Source organism: Micrasema longulum, unplaced genomic scaffold, assembly GCF_059751315.1.
Source record: "Micrasema longulum isolate JH-2025_06_02 unplaced genomic scaffold, ASM5975131v1 h1tg000217l, whole genome shotgun sequence".
Taxonomy (NCBI): Eukaryota; Metazoa; Arthropoda; class Insecta; order Trichoptera; family Brachycentridae; genus Micrasema; species Micrasema longulum.
Genome location: NW_028277422.1, coordinates 223,978 through 244,239, shown reverse-complemented (window position 1 = coordinate 244,239; position 20,262 = coordinate 223,978). Strand labels below are relative to the sequence as shown.

The 20,262-nt window shown below is 32.2% G+C and overlaps 1 protein-coding gene across 2 annotated transcripts in view; it reads left to right on the top strand.

Annotated features, from left to right (window-relative positions):
* The window catches only part of Eip75B (Ecdysone-induced protein 75B), a 199,412-nt gene that overhangs the window by 121,995 nt on the left and 57,155 nt on the right, over positions 1-20,262 (top strand). For both annotated transcript variants that reach the window (XM_088243576.1, XM_088243575.1), the window contains exon 2: positions 5,661-5,749. In XM_088243576.1, coding sequence (XP_088099702.1) covers positions 5,661-5,749 — 89 coding nt within the window. The remainder of the gene's footprint in view (positions 1-5,660; positions 5,750-20,262) is intronic.

Here is a 20,262-nt window from a genome sequence, read left to right as displayed (position 1 = left end):
CAAACGCTTTGCTTTCATTCGCTTTTAAAGTTACCTGCAAAATGTAAAATTGAATCGTGTATCTATAAACGATTAAATATTTTTTTCGAACAATATAATGCCTACATAGATAAAAATACGTGTTGCGCATTAAATCTATAACTATCAACTTGTGACTTGTTTTTATCGCGATTGTCGGTATTTCTAAATGTGTAATAAAATTCAAGGACACTAATAATGTTTCATATTTACATTTTATATCTAGATATATGTATTCGCGTAACATTGGCAAATCCAATTGATCAAATCAAACGCTCGAAAAATATGTCATTTTTGGCAATGTCACCAAAATGTTTCGTAAGTGAGCGCAGCACTACATTTGTATATGACAGAGGTTTTAGCGTAATAAAATTGAAATATTACTTCCTCAATTTGTAATAATTTTAATTAAATCCAAACACAGCAGTTCATTGTTAGTTGCCAGAAATGATTTTTGTATTGATTTGCATGCAAAATAAATATGTAGGTGTGCTGACTGCGCTAAACGAAATGGCGTATTCAAGGTGAAAGAATCCCACTTTCTTATTACAATTTTTGTTAATTTTTTTTGGCTTTTTTGTTGTTTCTGGTCTGATCCCGCCAGTTCCACGAGGGGGCTGCGATCGTGATCTAAAAGTGTACTTGATTTTTTTGATTTGAGTTGATTGTGAAAATGGTGGTAGAACGTATTATTCATTGTTTAATAATGCACAAAAAAAGCTTGGTTAAATAATTCATTGTTGCGTTTTCGTCAAAATGTTCAAAATGGGTCCCGTGAAAAAAGTAAGATGAAACAACTCGTTCAGTCCATTTTGATGAAAACGCAACAAATATTATTAATTTTAGACTTTTTTAACTTAACCAACAGACCCCAAATTATTCATTTGTAATACCCATATGTACTGTCGAATCGTCAAATATAATTTTTATTTTTATTTTTCTTTCTGTTGACGCCCATGGGGCTTTTACATTATACATACTATATAATAAGAATAAGTTACACATTAAACATAATTAACATTTTTTCAAATATAAAAATTTAAAAAAAATTATTATTAATATTTAAAAATAAAGTTACATAGTTAACATAATACACTATTAAGACATAATACATACATTATATTATGTTTATAATATAAGGCATAACAGGATTCAAATAAAACATAATTATAATTTTTATTTTTTTATTTTTTTACACCGGTAAACTAAACTTTAAAGTGAAGTTATTTAAAATGTTGAAAACTGAAAAGGGTTTTATAAACTAAAAATATAAAACATAACACGGGCCAACTTTTAAGCATACATAAATACGATCGAGGATTTATTGACTAGACTCAGTCGCGTCGGTCGCCTGTAGTACTTTGGTCTTGAATATGCCCAATGAGTAACGAAATAATAACTGTGTTTCGTCTTTTTGGTTCTGGAACTTGGCAGTCGAAAAGTAAAAGAAACACTTTATTAAAATTTACTAGATTTTTCAGACATATTTAGTAGTATAATAGTAATTCCTTCAGGTGAGCGTAACAAACAGGGCGCCGATGTCTAGAATAATGTAATTGGAAGTAAAGTGTGAAGGTAAGACGCAAGAAAGTAAAGGAAGTGAGGTCCGTATGCAAAGACAGAGTGATATGGCGTCCTATCCTCTCCGCCTACTCTCGCAGGGGAACGGCGCGAGTATAATTGTCTATAGTTTGTAAGAGTTAAATATGAATAAATAAATAAATAACACTATCCACTGACCTAACTAACAATTCGACTGTCTGATAGTCAGATTATTCTAACTGAGATTTCTGTGTTCCCTTTTATAGAGGAGAACAATTAGTTTGTTATGAATCAAATGGCCGGCGCCAAGACGCGCCTGTTCAAAATTAAAGCCGCCTAAACAAACTGCATATTTTAAAAACATTTAATAAGTATTTCCTTTATAAGAAATATGACTGCGCAGCAAATCTAAATATTTAAGAGCTTTCTTATTAATTACACAACAGTCGTAAAATAATAATTAGACAAAAGTACATGTTTACAGCTTCAAAACTAAAATACAAGAACAAAGAAATGTTAGTGTTAATTATATAATACAAAAATATCCATGTACATACACGATGAAACGTAATCAGAATACTCCGGTAGGCCAAATACAAAATAAAAATATCTCTAAAAATCTGCTCATAAAAGGTCAAAACAAACGGACTCATTATGTTTTAGGATATATTTACATGCATCTATTACAACATTCAAGTATTGTATTGGAGAAAACAATGCAATGAATCATTAAAAAACTTCAACAATTTCTTATGATAATGTATTGTAATAATTTTTTCGGTAAAAACTAAGAACAAGATGTTTTTTTTAACAAATCCTTATTCTCAATCCATTTTTGTGTAAGCATCACGAAGCAATTTCAGGGCCCCGATTACAATGGGAAGTTAACAGAGTAATCTTCGACTGTCTGTAAAGAAAAACCGATATTTGTGTACGAAAACGATTATATTTGCATGGACATTTAAAGTATCTTCGTCGGTAACCTATAATTGAACATGTTTAGAAGAAAAAAAAGGAAGTATATTATGCTTTTAATACAGAAAACTTAATTTTACTTTGTAGATAAAATTAAAGATAAATGTTAACTTGCCATAGTAATCTGGAATGAAATACCTCGGGCATGCATAAATCATAAATAGTAAGTGAATTTTGAAAGATTTTAAATACCTACAATACATTTTTATTTATATATAATTCCTCTGCACGTGTGATGTCACCGTACTCCTCCTAAACGGCTTAACCGATTTACGTGCGGTTTTCAGGGAAACATAGATCTTTGCGCTGTGCGTGTTCGTAGATATTAAAATCTTAAATCGAATATGTGAAAAATAAGTTAGAAGCATAAGTGTTTAATTTATCGATCTACCAGGGTTGCATTCGAAAAGAATGCATTTACAAAAAAATGGAAAAATGTTGTTTTTTGGTGTATAAAAGCAGTTTGTTTTTGAATGTTTAAAAACAGCCTTTGTTTTTTGTGGATCTCAATCAGATTCTTTTTTAAAATTCCTTATAATTTCTACCCATTTGTTTCTTTTTATTTGATTTTTGGTAACACTAAAATAATATTAAATTCAATACATTTTTAAAAATCGTATTCCTTCATAAGTACACTCCTTTGTTGGTGAGAAGACCGGAGTTTGACGTTTGCAAAAAGAATGCCTTTGAAAAAATATTTATTTTATGTTTTGGAATTCAACCATAAACAAGTACCTAGGTACCAACTGAAATGAAATATTTTAATATTATCAATTTTAAGTTTTGGAATTTAATCACAAACAAGTATTTAGGTACCTGCTTATCAATGAAAAGTATTTTTCCAAGCTAATAGCAGGGAAGCCAACGTTCTGGCAGGACAACGTCTGACGGGTCCGCTAGTTATAAATAAAAATAATAATTAAAAAATACTAATATGTAATTTCATTCGTCTTTTTATCGTTTTAGAATATTCGCATTTAGTTGCCGAATATGTTTTCGTCACAACACGCGCCTTGTCTTGTTTGCTATTTCTTATTATTTAATTTCGCCAAGGTCGTTATTGCGAAGATATTATTTTTGAAGATTTGTCAACGAGTTTGTGTTTGAACAGTTGCTATTTTCCGTTTTAGTTTAATGTGCATGGCGTAATGGTTGCGGAAGATGAGAGTAACAACCTTAGTAATGGCCGACTCGTGCATGCGGCATGCGTAACCACTGTAACCAGTACCCACAGTCAGTTTAGAGGTTATGCGCATGACCTGCGTTCTTTGTTCAAATCACAGCCCTTCGACATTACTATTTAGATTAGCATATGAGGAATTCATAGAATACGTATCCGGATCAGAGCTCCGACAACTTAATCCCTCTGTACGAGTACCACAGCTTGATTCCTATTTACCTACAAGCGCTTCGGCCGTGTACACTTGAATAGCTATCATTGATAAACGAACCAATAATAAACTAGCAGGTACTTTATGTAAAAATAAATTAAACAAACCAAACTAAAATTTACGCTTGTAAGTGAAAATTCTTGATGGAAGTTCATTGTAATTTATTATCGAAATAAAATATGAGTGGATATTCCAAATGAGGAACTACGGGAAATAGGATAAAAAAATGTTTTCTTGCGCGCGGAAAAAAATAGAGCATTAAATTGTACGGTAAAATTTCTTAAAAATGTACGAAAAAAAAAAAAAATTAAATTAAAACGCACTACTTTGAATGGCGTCACTGGTTCGTATGAACCATCAAATGATATAGGAGCTTTGAAGGATATCCGGTTTGGACACCGTAAACGAACCAATCAGAAGAACTGTCATAGAACAACTTCTGACGTCACACGCGGAGTTATTTAAGAAATACAAAACGTTAAAAAATTATAGCGCTGATAATACAATACATAAAAATAAAAAAAAATTGGCTTGTTTCAATATTCTATTAACAAATATATTTTTTTTTAAAAACACTGAACTTCCTCATTCAGGATTCAAGTGTGGGGACCAGAGAGTGAGAGACGAGGATGTGTTGTTGTCTATGGCCGCAGTGCCCAATGGACCTATATAAGGGCGCGTAACACGTCACTTGCCCTTCTCTGTCTTCACCAGTATTCAAATTCACATAAAGTATTATTTGTGTAATTTCTGTATTTTCGTGTGTAATAAACGAAGAATTTTAAGTGACTTATATTATTTAATTATTTATTCCTTGAGGTTAAATCCATTCAATCATATGTTTTACATGAACTAACAAATAGCTACTATCTAGTAGAGTATAATAAAATACCTCTACAAAAGTATCACTCCTCTTTTATTTTCTGTCATAAACAAAAATTGTAAAATGTATTCCTCCGCGCGGGGTTTCCCAGTGAGGACATACATATATATATCTATATATATATATATATATTTCTTCTAATTGTAACGAAATTGTTGTTTTTATATTTGTAAAAATAAAATAAAGTGTTTAGTAGTCTCAGATCACTGTTTCATTTCTAATATTATAAATATAAAAATGCTGTTCTTATTCTATAAGAAAATTGTCATGCTTTTGTGTAAATCTGTATTTATCTCACCTGTGGATTTATTTAGAATTAAATGGAATTTGTTGTAAATTATTTATAAATATTTTTTGACATACCCGCCCAGTGAGCATTTTTAAGGACATTACACATGGAACATAAAATAAAAGCAAGAAAAAAGGTATAAAAGTATAAATATATCGTGGTGGTTATTTATAATTACTTGAATGATTATGTATAAGATCGTCCCGACTTAAAACGAATGTATCTGGCTAGGTAGGATATGAAAATAACGATTAGTAATTGTGCAATATGTCATTTTGTTGAGATGTAGGTACTGATTATGCGATAGCTAAGGAAACAAAATCTTATTCATTAAAATCATATTGTTTATAAAGTATTATACCTACATCGAAATCTTTGGGGACATAGTTATTTAGCATAAAGTGTCATCGAAATATAAAAAATATACACATATGCTATATAAAGTTAAATATTATCTTCTATTACATATTATTTTTTGTCAGTGATATTTATGTTTATGTTTTCACTTATTTTGTTCACCCATTGCATATTTTTGTATTAATCATTTCATATTTTGTTACAGAATTTGATGGGACCACCGTGTTATGCAGAGTTTGTGGCGATAAAGCCAGCGGTTTCCATTATGGGGTTCATTCCTGTGAAGGATGCAAGGTAAACATTTTATTTAGTTATTTTTTGCAATTTTCTATAATTTTTTTTGAATACGTCAGCGATCACATTTCCTGGCATTGAAAATATATTCCATGAGAAAATTCATACTATTTGATAATTAATAACTATTGCCGAATATTTATTTTTATAACATGTCACTGTTGAATTTTTTGTTGAAATCCTCTTTTTCAGCATCTGAACAAACAAAACACACAATGGGTCTTTGAAACGTTAAAAAATATTATTTAGTTGTAATATTTATAATTTTATTTAAAATGGAAAACAGGTTATTGAAATTTTAATGTAGGTATTTTTTAAAGCTAGAAACAGCAATGTTTGTATGAACCGATGAAGATAACTCGAAACATTACAAAAATATTCAGTACTTTCCTATTTATAATTATACTAAAGATGATCAAGTATTAAATAAGGACAAACATCAATAAACCCTTTATTGTATTTGCAATTGAGAATAAATAAATTTTTGCATTGCAGTAAAGTTTTATGCTTACAGGCAATGGCGTATAAATATAAAGATACATTACAAGCACGTAATATATGACAGTTAAATTCATATGTAGTTAGTTGCATTCGTTGCGCCTCTTTCTCAGATAAATATTTTTTAAAAATTAGTAGGTACTTATCTCTTTTTTTTAAATTTTAAAAGCAACGCAATATTTAAAACTCGAAAATAAGTGTCTATTTATTATACGTCTTACAAATTACAAGCATTCGTGTTTACATGGTTTCAAAGTATTTTAATTATGATATAGGTATGAACTTTCCATAACTAAAAGTAATTAGTATTTTTACGGTGCACGGTAAAATATTTTTATATCATATTTAAATGGGTTTGGAAATCAGTTTGAACGGTTCGAACCAAACAAATCCTGATTATTTTTAATTTTGGCAAAATGTATTTGCCTTGTATTGTTTGGTCCGCGATTATGTCATCATTCATCAGTCTCATCTCATTATGCTGGTTAGGTACTGATCGCTGTTAATTTGCTTCTTGCCTACGATGTGCTGTGGACCACAAGGTTAGACATTTTTGGATAGAGTAGCTGGCATTGAAACTGCCAGCTAGCCTCGCTTGGCTCTTGAACCGGGAAACCACTCTCCGTCCTAAGAGCGAAAAAATCCAACGGAATATATGGCCGGCGCGGTGGGACGAAGGCAGGACGCAGGACCTCGCCGTGGATTGTTTATAAAGAATATGAAAACATATTTTTAACCTGGGCCTTGATCTTTAGACCGAGAAAGTAAATATACTAGATCAGCAACTTTATGCAGGTACATTTTTTTTACGCCCTATTCGATGAACTCATTAATGAAACAAGGATAACTTGTCTTTAACTTTGTAATGCGCAGTAATTGACCTGTTTGCCAGTTTAAGACATTCGTTTATTGACCTCAGTTTAATGAATTATCTTTGAATGGCTTTGTTTACATTTTTACATCGCTTAATAATTTGTGTTTATTACCTTTTAATAAACCGCAAGTAAATCATTTCGTTTTTATTTAAGACTGAATTGCTCCAAAATGTGAAAAATTTGGATATTTAGGTAAATCCTAGGTAGGGACAGATTAACATTCAAAATACATAATTCAATCCAGTCGGGAATCAAGGAGCTTACGCTTCGAAGGGAACATTTATATTTGGATCCTGCATTAAAATGATGGTAGACAACGTAATTAAATGATCAGTATTGTTTTTACCTTGTCAGTCAGATCAATTTATTGTCTATAAAGTTTATTTACGCCCAACGGTCATTTTCACTTCAGGCGAACATGGTAACATGTAATAATACAAATAAAAAGTAATATAAAACAAAGATAAGCAAATAAATGCAGAAAAATAAAATAGGAATTTAGTAAAATATACGTTTAAAGACACGATTTAATGAAAATCGTATGAATTGAGGTGGAGAAATGACAAGATGACAGTTTTATTCGAAGATTTTTCAATAATAGCTAAAAGAAAGACATTTAAAATTAACATAAGGATTCTGGGTAAATATAAGTAAAAACCAATTAGTTTTATAGTTTTCTCCGGGAAAAAGCAATTGATCAACGAATGTGCAATATTGCAATATGTTGCATTACGATTAAGTTGCAATTTAATGCAGACTTCCTGATGCGTGCGAAAATCCCCCCGAGGCAGGTAACTTCAATTAGTGGATTTCAGGGTCGCAACGTATTCAGCCAAAGGTCAGTTTGACCTCAGCGACCTGTTTGTTTTGTGTTCCTCATTCGAGGGGTCTCGCAGTATCGCGCTTTGTGAGTTCCCGGGACCCCATTGTAAGTGCAGACCCCCGAGACTTTGTGAATAGGGATTTGCAAATTTGCACTTATTGAAATTTAAGCGAAGGTTAAGGTCAACGAGGTCGTTTTTTCCCCCAATGTGATACCGTGCACTTTTGCCCCTTTTGTCGTAACTACCTACATTAGTTGCAAACTGCAACGATGCAATTTCAAAAGATGAGCGTAATAGGGTGATTTCAAACTGTCACATTTATCGTAAACGTTAAATTTATTTTCAAATAATATAATTGAAATGAGACCACCCGAAACACTGTCACGCAACTAAGATTTTATTGACTAACATAATTGTACCTTCTAAAATTTTTTTACAAAATGAGTTAAAAACAGACGTCAACTTGAATAGTTAAAAATTAATATCAACAATATTTTAAGCACATACAAAAATCTAGAGTTATCAAAATTGTCATATATTGCAACAGACAGAGGTTACATTTTTGATGACCTGGCAATTCCTTAATTCTTCTCTCTTTTGACTTTTGTGAAGTAAATATGTAAATATCCATAGAATAATTTATAAAATTTTTTTTTTTAAGTAACGTAAATTTCTTTTTCTATTTTTTGCGCAAAAACTTCTTTCGATTCTTTTGATATCAATTTTATTTTTAAGATACACACTCCATAAAAATACTTGAAAGGTATTTTGCTGCAACAAATCGGTTCCTCAGAACTGGCATTTGCCCATATAGGAACCGTTTGCAACTTTTGGCATACTAATATTTCTGGCTTTCCGAACCCTTTATATATTGAGCCTATTCCTAGTAGGTACAATAATTTGTCGTCTGAGTATTTTTTGTGCCATTTTGTCTTAAATGTTTATGTATAAAAAGATCAATAAAAAAAATTCAAAAATGAACATATTTAACTCGTATGTGTTGCTATGAAGTCAAACAAATCTATATGGAATAAAATACTTAATATATGTCTCCCTTTTAAAAAAAAAAATCTTTTTTTTGCTATTACATGCCTAAATTAAATGATTATTTTTTTAAAATATGGAAGTCAGATTATCCAACAGTACGTAGGTATTTGTGTTATATTTTTGTTTTTAAATACTTGTATTTCAAAATATATCTTCATTTGCCTAATGTATCACTACGTTACAGCACTGTTTCTAGAGGAATTTCTGGCAGTCTTTTGAGAGTTATAAAACCAATATACGTTTTTTGTATTGTTTACGCATTCTTCTCTTTAAAACCAACAATTTACTTATCTACGCATTGCATATATTTTTTCCGTAAAAAAAATGAAAGAAATGTATTCAGAACAACTGCTAGTCCATTTTGCGATAAAAAATTGGATCGTCCGATCTTTCCTGAAATTATTTTTCGCAGTCCATCATACGTGCTAATCGTCACAGCGCCCACACCACCACACGTCGTGTACAGGCGCTCGCACACTCCGATACGTTACAATGTACACAGACCAACACACGCACACGACTAATTTTCAAGGTCCTCGTGCGTCAGCTAGGTTATTGTTCGAGGTTAGACAGACCTACTCGCTCCAGTACATTCCGATATCCAGCGTTGTTTGTGCGAATTTTCTGCTTCGCCATTCTGCCGCCGCAGCCAGCGCCGGTGATGAGCTTTTCCAAATTCAAATTTAAAAACCGAACGCGCCCTCGACCTGTCACCTGTCAGCTAATGCTGCCACTAATAAATTAATATAAGCAACCTTCCAAATGTTTACAAAGGTGAAAAAAAAGGAAATGCTATTTTAACAACATTACACAATCTGCTAATTCTGCATCCATATGCGAAAGTGTGTTTGTCTGTTAGCTTGCGTTTCCTTCACGTTCCAACGGAACAATTGATCAACGAGATTTTTTGCATAGGGATAGCTGAGAAGTGTCATAGGCTACATACTTTTTATCCCAAAACTTAAGAAACACGCTAAAATATTAAATTTTTAGTAGTAGGCAGGCGGTAAGGTGGGTTGTCAAAAATAATATATATGAATTATTATTTTTTAATTGCTAAAGTTGACTTACTTTATCTATGGTCAGTTTGATTGGATTTTATTTTTGGTTTTGTTGTAGTATTAGTGAACCGAATAACGATGCTACGTCGCCATAAACGAACGGATACTCGTATTTTTTTCATAGCGATAGTTGAAGTACCAACGATCGAAACAGGCTACTTTTTAATAAAAAAGATATATGTCTTTTTATCTGGAAAATTCTTATTGCTAAATGACAAAACAAATAAATTACCTAACCAATTTCTCTCTGATACTAAAAGCTAGTACTAGCTTTATAAAATCATCTATCATCATTATCATTCCATGTCCGCTACCTAATTAGAGCATATGGTGTCCACAAAGTGTCTCCAGGCATCTCATCCTCCTAAGTAAGATTCGCGTCCCGTAGTTCTGACATGAACTGCCGACGAACAGTAAGCAGTGGACGTCCAGGACGTCGAGAACCGGATGCTTTGTAAAGTATGCAAGCGTGGTTGAGTCTTTCAGGAGGCAAACGCAGTATATTGCTGGTATAGCCTAACGATGCATTTAATGAATGCTCCATAAGTGAAAATACATTTTCAACAAATTTTTGAGTATCTGAATATTTCTATACAAATATTGGATTTCATCTCTTAGGGAGTTGACCTTCTGGTCCGAAAATAAATAGGTAGGAACTTTGAATTTTTAGTATGTGTAATTGTTTTTTTTAGATAAGGCTCGCCCATATCAATGAAGGGTTTAGCTCTTTAACTTCACAAGAAATCTTGGTAGCGCCACATTTACTATATTTATTGTGTATTGCACATTTACTAGGTTGCTGCATTCAATTTCTTACCACCTACTGAGCCCTAGCGAAAAAATTGTAATTATGCTACTGTGGGTACAATATTTTTCTCTCCGGCCGAATAACACCTGGGCAGTCATCGAATGTGGATGTGATCGTGGTATTCACAGTGCGATTGCTAACAAGTATTTTATTTATCAATAAGTTGTAAGGTTGGAAGAATTCCATTACAAGGTGAGTAATTGCGTTAATTTGTATTGGGGTTCGGTGGAAAAGCATGTCAAGATAACGCAATTGCAGCTCCAAAATCCGCGAACCAGCAAAACCCGAGAATTCGAGCGTCTACCTGCTATCTGGCGAGTTGCGCGATCAAATCTGGAACGGTGAATATTATACAGCGTGCAAAGTAGCTAATTAAATCAGTCAATAACTAACCTAAACTTCCACATTGCCTTTTCAAAAATGTTTGACTTTTTTCCACTAGTTTAGTTTAAGTCTTGACTGGATACGACTTGACGATCGCTCTTCAAGCTTTATGTCTATAGGTCATCGCTCGGAAGTGTTGTCGAACTATTTCAATATTATAATGTTGTTTACAACAGATAAGGCGAGTGATATTTTAGCTTCTCTTCCATGTATGCGTGTATCTGTCGTATTGTCCGCACACTTGTGCACATACACACACACAGCCCCGCAATATACACACACGCTTGAAGCCATCCGTAGTGGTACAATATGGATAGGCCGCGTATGTCAACTGTTGAATAAACACGGGTAAATAAATACATAACAATTTGAATTACAAGCGAAGGGGTTCACTCAGTACATTCTCCATTATAATGTTATAATATACCTATACACAAATACATTCAAGCGAATGTATCAATATATTTTTAAAATTTGTTTTAAAAATTAATTCATATAGGTACATACATGTTTGTTTATAGAACAATTTACTTTTAAATCTTTAGGTAATCATTAAAATTGTAACTAAAAAAAAATAAGCTAGGTCTTGTGCTTGGAGAGTTACTTACACAGTTTTAGTTATTCATTATTTATTACGGTTATTAGTTATTTATTATTTTCAAGTCATATAATTTCGAATAGACAGGCACCGTGGCGCAATTGATAAGACAGCTAACTGTGAAACTTGCGTCGCGGGTTCGATTCCCGCCAGTTGCAAGAAAAAAATCCAAGAAAGATTTTTTCTCAATTGGTCTGGGTGTTGTGTTATATTTTTCATAACATCCTTCCATATCCTATTTCCTACCTGCTGATAAGCCTCTAAAGAAGAGGCTAAGCAGGTTATTCCTTAAAAAAATACGAAATAAAGATAAAAACAGAAAATAATAATACAGTTACACTATGTAATTAAAATAGAACGCTGTTTTTTGCTCGGGTTCAAAAAAAAAAAATTACTTTGAACTTGTATGTAATATTTTTAATAGCTTTTTGGTTCATAGGGGAGATCATCGTATATTTTCATTCCTTTAAAAATAAAACTATTTTGACTATGACTAGGGTGGAATTTAGGAATTTAGATATTATTTTGGTATCATTCATCTCAAATTCGTTTATTTTTTCTTCTTTGTAAATTTTTATAGAAGAATTTATTTTGTATAAAATGTAAATAAATAAATGTTTTTTGTTCGAGTACTTTTAGGTACATATGCGATGTACATAGTGCACATTCATTTGTGTCTTCAATGTTTATCTCTTTTCCTAAAATTACGATCCACGTGTAGGTGTTAAGACACATATAAAAGTATAAACACGCTACTGATTTTACTTTTCCACACCCACAGAAATAAAAAGGTACACATCGTAAACAGAAATCATAAACATATTTATGTGTAGAACCCTGCCAGGAGTTGAACCTCAAGAATGGCTAACAAACGCGCCAACCTGTGTACAACGAGGCGGACTTATCTGCACTCAATTTCTTTTTTCTGGATTTTTACCGCCAGCCATCGAGTTGAAAACACTCGTTCAGGGTTGTGGTTCTATTTCCGACACGGTGCTGTATTTTTCACCCGCCTGGAAACAGAATAAAACATATACGTATGGAATAACTCGCATAAACATCACTTAAAAACATTTCTCTTTGTGTTATTGAAATGTACACAACTCGTCAATCTCACTTTCGTCTGATTGGCATTCATTTTGAAGGCTTGTAACGAAATAAAATAATACATATTAGAAGCAAACTTGAAAATCTCCATTGAAAGAGTTACGGAGATATTTGCGAAAAACTTTGAAAAAATAATTGTGGCATTCCTAATTATTATGCTTTACCTACTCAATGGAGAACGCTAAGTTTGCAGCGCCAAGTAGTATAATTGAAATCTTTTTATGCAAGATTTAGAGACGGTTTTGAACTACACAATTATTTAGGTAGGTAGGTTTTTACGTATAGTTTATTTTGGCACCAATAACTCATTTTCCGTTTTTGGTGGAGCTTTCTAAGTTTGCTTCAAATACCCCATACATTAAACGTAAAAGCAAACATATTTTTTTGTAGAGAAGAAAGTTTTCTTTCGAATGACCTTACCATTTTTTTAACTTTCGGTGCTAACATTTATAATAAATTTGGAAATAAAACACACATGACTTATTTTAACACCTAATACTATTTTTAAACTAGTGCTATTTTTTTAGTAAAAATACATAAAATGATTTAAATATAATTTTTAAAAAAAGCGTAGAAAAATCTCTAGTAGTATCTTATGTTAATAATAAACAGTTTTTTTTAATCAAAAGATTATCCATCTCTGTAATATTAACAAATTTGACCCTATCAATAATAATAATAAATGGCTTAGTAACAATGTTTTAAATATTGATGGGTTAATTATGAATTATATTTATTAAGAATACTAAAAAGCAATGTAATATCTCTAAATAATTTTAAAGATTTTTGTTTCGTTTTTTTTTTAAACTTTATTCTGTACCTTAAAGCTGAAATGCTGGAAGTCACATTTGGTAAATTGTTCAGGAGAGCGGTTTGAAGTTGTAAAACTGTTTCAAATCTATCTCTCGAAGTAAAAACACAATTAATTGCTGTTTTTTTTATAGGACTTCAATGTTTTTTGTTCTAACCGCTCGGCCCGCGCCCTAATTCCTCCTCGGACTTTAGTATAAAAAGTAATGTAGAATATCGAATATAAAACAATCTATTTATAAAACTTTCTTCAGGCGAAAACATTAAATTACGTGCCATTAATTAAAAAATTAATTATTTATGAAAGTAACAGGTAAATATAAATTTACTGACGTGATATTAATAGCAATAAAACAGTAATTGAAAGTAAATAGTTTGTAAAAAAAAGGGAAATAAAATAATAAAATTAACGGCATAAGAAATGACATAATGGTTAAGTAAGGTTTGTTATAAAAATCGTGGAATTTATTTGGTATCCACTGTTTTAATACCAGTAAGCCGTTGAATTTTGTTTAAAGCTTGAGTATTATTACTCCACTACTGGTGTTTTAGAACAAGCTATTTCAGTAGTGGTATAGCGGAGGACTCCAATGTTTTTAGCATTAATAGAATCTGAACATATGAACAAAATGACATTCATAACTCAATTTTGCAAAAAATGTAACTTCCAGCCTTTCAGCTTTAAGGTACAGTACTTAACCTGGTAACAAAACGATATTATTCCTAGTTCTTACTTTTCTTAGCATTTCATGGCGGCTCCATAATTTTAATAAATAATGTTTCCCTACCGAGTTATATTCTGTCGCGAGGATCGGGGGGTTCGGGTTCAGGGTCGGTCGGCTATTCGTCGCCCCCCACTTCGCTCTTCCCCCGACGTTCCACCCCCACCCTCGCCATAGACCAAAGCGGACGCCTGCGTAGGTAACTCGACCAAGTAAAGAAAAAAGGAAAGATCGTATAAATAACAACATGTTTCTATGAATATTTTCAAAGTTTTAGCATCTCCCTTTTCTTCAAAAGAAACTGCGTTAACTTAATCAAATTAGTCATGTTAACAGATATTTCAATACAGATGGAGAGATTTTTTAAGTCTAGGTATTTATGACCTGTCGTTTAAACATCGTATTCCTTCAATTCTTCTATCTGTTGATTTTTTATTTTATTACGCAATTAAGAGTAGTACCAAAAAAATGCCAATGCAAATAAATAGGTTTTCCTACCCATATCCAATGGTGCATATGGCACTAAAATAGCTGCCATATAGTAAAGCATACCTTTTTTTAAGGTACAAATTTTTACCATATTTTTATTTAACCCGTCTGTTTTTTGGTTGGCTGGAAGATATTTCTTTTAACAATAAGTCCGCCAAAGTGCATATATTTTTTTAGGCGCTTAAAGTTTAATAAATAAATAAATACTCTATAACTCAGTATGACTCTAAACCAATAAAATATTTTGTATATAAGGTTTACAGTTCATAGTTAAGTACAGTGGATTCCATGTTAATGTGTTAGTGCCTGTCAATGAACCGAGTAAATATACAAATTTATTATATGTTAATAGGGACTCTAGAATGATTTATACGAAAAATTAGAGGTTATTAAGAGGAAACGCGGTCTCACTTTTCTTCATACAAACGTATTCTGTATTTTCTCTTCGTATAACGTATTCTGTATTCTATATATTTGCCATGGGCATTGGCGTGTCTCTATAGTTTTGCTTTTTAAAAAATTGTTTCTAATGGAATCTAGGACCGTCCAAAAACCCCCAAAAGGCGCCCAGTTTTATCTGTCGCCTTCGGACGTACTAATTACAAATATGATAAATAATTTTGAAAAACGTCGAAATCGGTTCAGTTTTGGGGTGCGGAAAACGGGATAGCCAAAGATTTTTAGATACCTGATCTTCGAAATTGTCCATCGCATATCCTCTTAAAGATTTGAATGGACATTACTTCCGTACATTTTTATTATTCGGTTCGCGTCTGAAAAAATACTTGTTCGATTTGAAATTCAAAATCGTTCCCAGAATTCGAAATTCTTCATTCTGGTTCAAACTCCCCGTGTAGCATGTAGTTCATCTTCACTCTTGTCACAGAAGACAAAAGGACGTCACACAAAAGCGACTCGATCCAAATATAAATTCGAACAACGTTCTCCGGATGAAGTTCACTCGAATGCAATACACGTGAACATGTGCACAAGTCAAAATGTGATAATTGTCGCTTATCTGTCAATCTAAGGGCGAACAGTCGGTTCGTGTCTTTCCGTTTCAGAGCCCCGATTTGATTTCTTTTACGCGTCGCACGGATACCATTTTACGCGGTCGTCCATATGGAACGCGGGAAAGTTTCATTTGTTTTATTGTTTTTATATCGGTTGTCCTACCCTTTGTTTTCCTCTCCCTCGCGCTGGTCGTTCGCCTTATGTGCGTCCCTCTCTCCCGTGGGTGCATTCACCGGTACTCGCGACTAGGATAACCCGCATTACCGACCGCGCTACACTGTTGTAGAATTAATTAGGTTTAAATAACGCTTGATGCTTCAGTCAAAGCACATGTCTTGGAGATGTCTGTTCTATTTTCGAAATAAGTACACTGATGTCCGCATGTTTTTGTTTTTTTTCTTGTACAAAAAATTTGTTAAATTATTTTCTCAAAATATTATAATTTCAAATATTAACTCACTTTAATTAGATTGTCGGTTAGTAAAATATCGTAACAAATTATGGTGACGAAATTAAAAAGGTCTTTTTTAGGGTTCATGTTTTTTTATTATAAAAAAAATGTACACGAAATAGATGTAAGAGTTTTCCTCACTAGGACAACTCGTTCTGGGGATGACTGTATTGTTTATTTTTTTATTTGTTTGCGTGTCACCGTTCACCACACTACCTATGTTTAAATATGCACATTTCCTTAACGTTTTCATTTGTAGGCTTAACTAAAAGAAAAGAGCTGAAACCTTATTTTTTAAAGCAGCCAATGACAGCTCATACGCCCTTTAAATGTCTAGACTTCCATTTTCCCCTCTCAAAAATGTTTTCCCTCTCTGTTAAAATAAATTTTAAACTTCTTTGCCATGTTTGAAAGGTGAAGCAGCTATCATCGAAAGAAAATAAAATCACGTTGTAACGTATTTTTAAAATAATTATCATAGTTTTTACAATAAACATTACAAATACAAAAAAAAAACCATTACGTTAGCTAAAAAAAGTTCCACAAAGACTATAAACGTAAACATATTTTTAAAAAAACATTTTGGCTTACTGGAGGAATACGGTAGATATCAACATTTTTCTGAAAGTATTTATATTAAAACATGCCTAAAACATTATTTTTTTATTATTATGTATGTTCAGAAGGCATTTACTGACAGGTACAAAATTAAAATACAATAAGTAATTACGTCTTCTTCTTCTTATCAGCCTGTCTCTCTCCACTGCTGGATAAAGGCCTCTTCCAAATTTTTCCATATTTTCTGTCCTGGGCACTGTTTCCATCCATGGCCCACGAGTTTGACGACGTCGCCAGTCCATCTCCTCTGCGGTCTCCCTACTTTCCTTTTACTCCAGTTAAGTATTCTGGGAGTCCACCTATCGACTTCTTGTCTCGCCACATGACCCGCCCACTGCCATAAGTTATTATATAGGTCTTAAATATGTATATAATAAACATACATTTTTTATTTTTTTATTTTTAATAATTGAATTAAATTATTTTATTTTATTTTATTTGGGAAATCAACAGTTCTACATACATATTTATAGTAAACAAACAGATATAGTGTATAAACTCAGAACTAATAACAGATTTCCACATAGTATATAAAGTTAGTAAAGAAAATATATTACATATCAAATAAATACATACAATTTATACATATAAAAATGTTATTTTCATGTACTCAATAATCAAAGAATTTTTTAATATTTATTTTAAGAACATTAAGTTACTGTAAATTGGGCGGGATTAGGACAAGAATGCTTGAAGAGAGGATAAGGAGGGGAAGGGAGATGTACATATTTATTATTATAATGTCTACTAAGTTACATAATGCATTTTTAGTGCAAATTTTAAATCTGACAGAGTGATGATTGTGTAATCTATATTTGTAAATTTTGTATTGTACACTGAAAAAGTCATATGCTTTATAGATGTACATAAATACATAAAGATAAAAATATTACATAAAAGTACAAAAGTAGGTAGGTAATAATTAAATGTTTTAGACAATTGTAACAGTTTCAGGCAAAAAAAAACAGTATAAAGTATGTATTATTTAAGTGTAGGTAAGTAAAATACAAAAAGTCGAAGTGATTTTCACAGCATTCGAATAATGAGGGTTATTTCCTTAGAATATATACAAAGGTTATTTCAGTTTTATCGCCGTAAGAATTTTAAATATACGTAATTTAATATTCACATGAAAATCAAAATGTTATTTTATTATTACTTTTATGGTTTGATCGTGAGTTTATAAAGTTGCTAGATGAGCTGAAAAATTACAGTCAAAAATGAGCGCAGTGATGTGGATTGTTTTTCAAATAATACGAGTAATTTCGATCGTCCTTCGTAGAAGACGAAACGGAATAGGTCGGGTTTTATTTTCACTTTCAAAGTTGTTGTTCCAGACTCTCCTCGACCGTAAATAGTCTAGTCATCTCGATACAAGGTTGCACTCTAGTGCCTTTAGGTGCAAGCGTCCTCCGGTGGGTCCCCGCCGCCCTCCGAGGGACTCCGACCCGTCTGGCCTCCGTCGGACGAGTTATTATCCCGTTCCGGGATTTAAGACATTTCGGTCCCGTGGGACGTTGGCCTATTTATTTTTATGTTTATTACGGCATTGTGTATTGCTTACGGAGTTTTAATGGTTTTATTTTCTGTCCGGGCATTTCGTTGCGCCTCAAATGAACCATTACAGTTAAAAACTTCTTGTTTGGCCTTCTTGTGGACTTTATGGTTTCCATAAATCATTATCAACTCAAGTCCTATTAAGAAATGAGAATTAAAGCTTACAGTTATGTGTTGTTTGCATAAGTTTGAAATCGTCGCGCGTCGGGTGATGACTTGACAACGCTGATTAATCTTACCGTCAATAGAACTAATGAAGACATTCGAGTATTTTATTTTGTTCATTTTTATTTTTGAATCTGAAAATAGGGTACACGTAAACATATTCTTATGCATGCTCTAATAATAACAGTGTATATATAAGGGAATTAGAAGCAAATTTAGAAATCACCAAAAACGGAAAATTAGTTATTGATACCAAAGTAAACTATACACAAAAACCTACATACATGAATAATAGCGTAATTCAAAACCATCTCAAAATCTTGCAAAAACAGATTTTAATTATACTACTTGACATCGCAAACCTAGCACTCTCCATTGAATAAGTGAAGCATAATTAGAAATCTCAATTTTTTTTTTCGCAAATATCTCAGTAACTCCTGAAATGGATATTTCTAATTTCCTTATATATTTCATGTATAAGTTGTAAACCGCATGTTTCTCAACCTTCTGTTTGAATTTTTTCTTCCAAATCACAACATTTTTTTACTGCATTATATAAAATTGAGTTTTGTGAAGCCTTCGCCTTTTTTCTAAATGGGAGTCTGATTTTTATCCTTTCTCTGGTACTTTGAGAATCAAAGAAAACATTTAGCAATTCTGTTTTTTTTTTAGATGACTCTGCCGCGAGACACTTTCGTCTGTCGTTTTGCTCGTTGTATTTATTGAGTTAGACTGGTTTGTGTTTTTATGGATTCTTAAAATATATACAACAAGCTGATGGAGAACTTACCTTCCAGCACCATGTCATGTTTCCAAGAAGTTGTTGAATTATTTCAGTAACATTGAGATTTATATTTTTGATTCGCCCGGTAACTCACGAGATGTTAATCCTAGGACTAACAGTTAAATTTCTTTAAAAATATTGTTAAGCATTATTTAGGTGATTGAAGACATTATATCTTCCATTAAATAATACCGAAAAAAACTTTTTAAAAACATTTCTGTACCTCTAATAAAGTCAGAAGTAAGCAGAAATAACCGTACGTATTGTTACAATTTATATTTGCACTTCTCTAAATAAGATCCGTAGATAAAATTTCTAAATATCTCAAAATATTGAATTGGTTTTGGCGCTATCTGATCATAGAAACCGATTTACAAAGAACCTTACCCTCGCAACCCCACGAATTTTAGACCTTTTAGCCCTTTTTTATAATCCGCAAGGGTTAAGAAAAATACAGAAAAGATCGGAAATTAAATTATAAAAAAATATTGCACACAAAGAAATGCAACAAAAAACCGAACAAAAATAACCGGCCGAAATCTATCTGACCTTGGCAAGGGGCATTGTGTTTTTTTTGCGTTAAAACTAAAAATTAACAAAAAGAGGTTGCCATTAAATTTGATACGCCGACCCTCATCCCTTTCGCTCCAAATATTTTTTTGCGCAAATAACTCGACATCAGAGGAGCAGATGCGATCCTT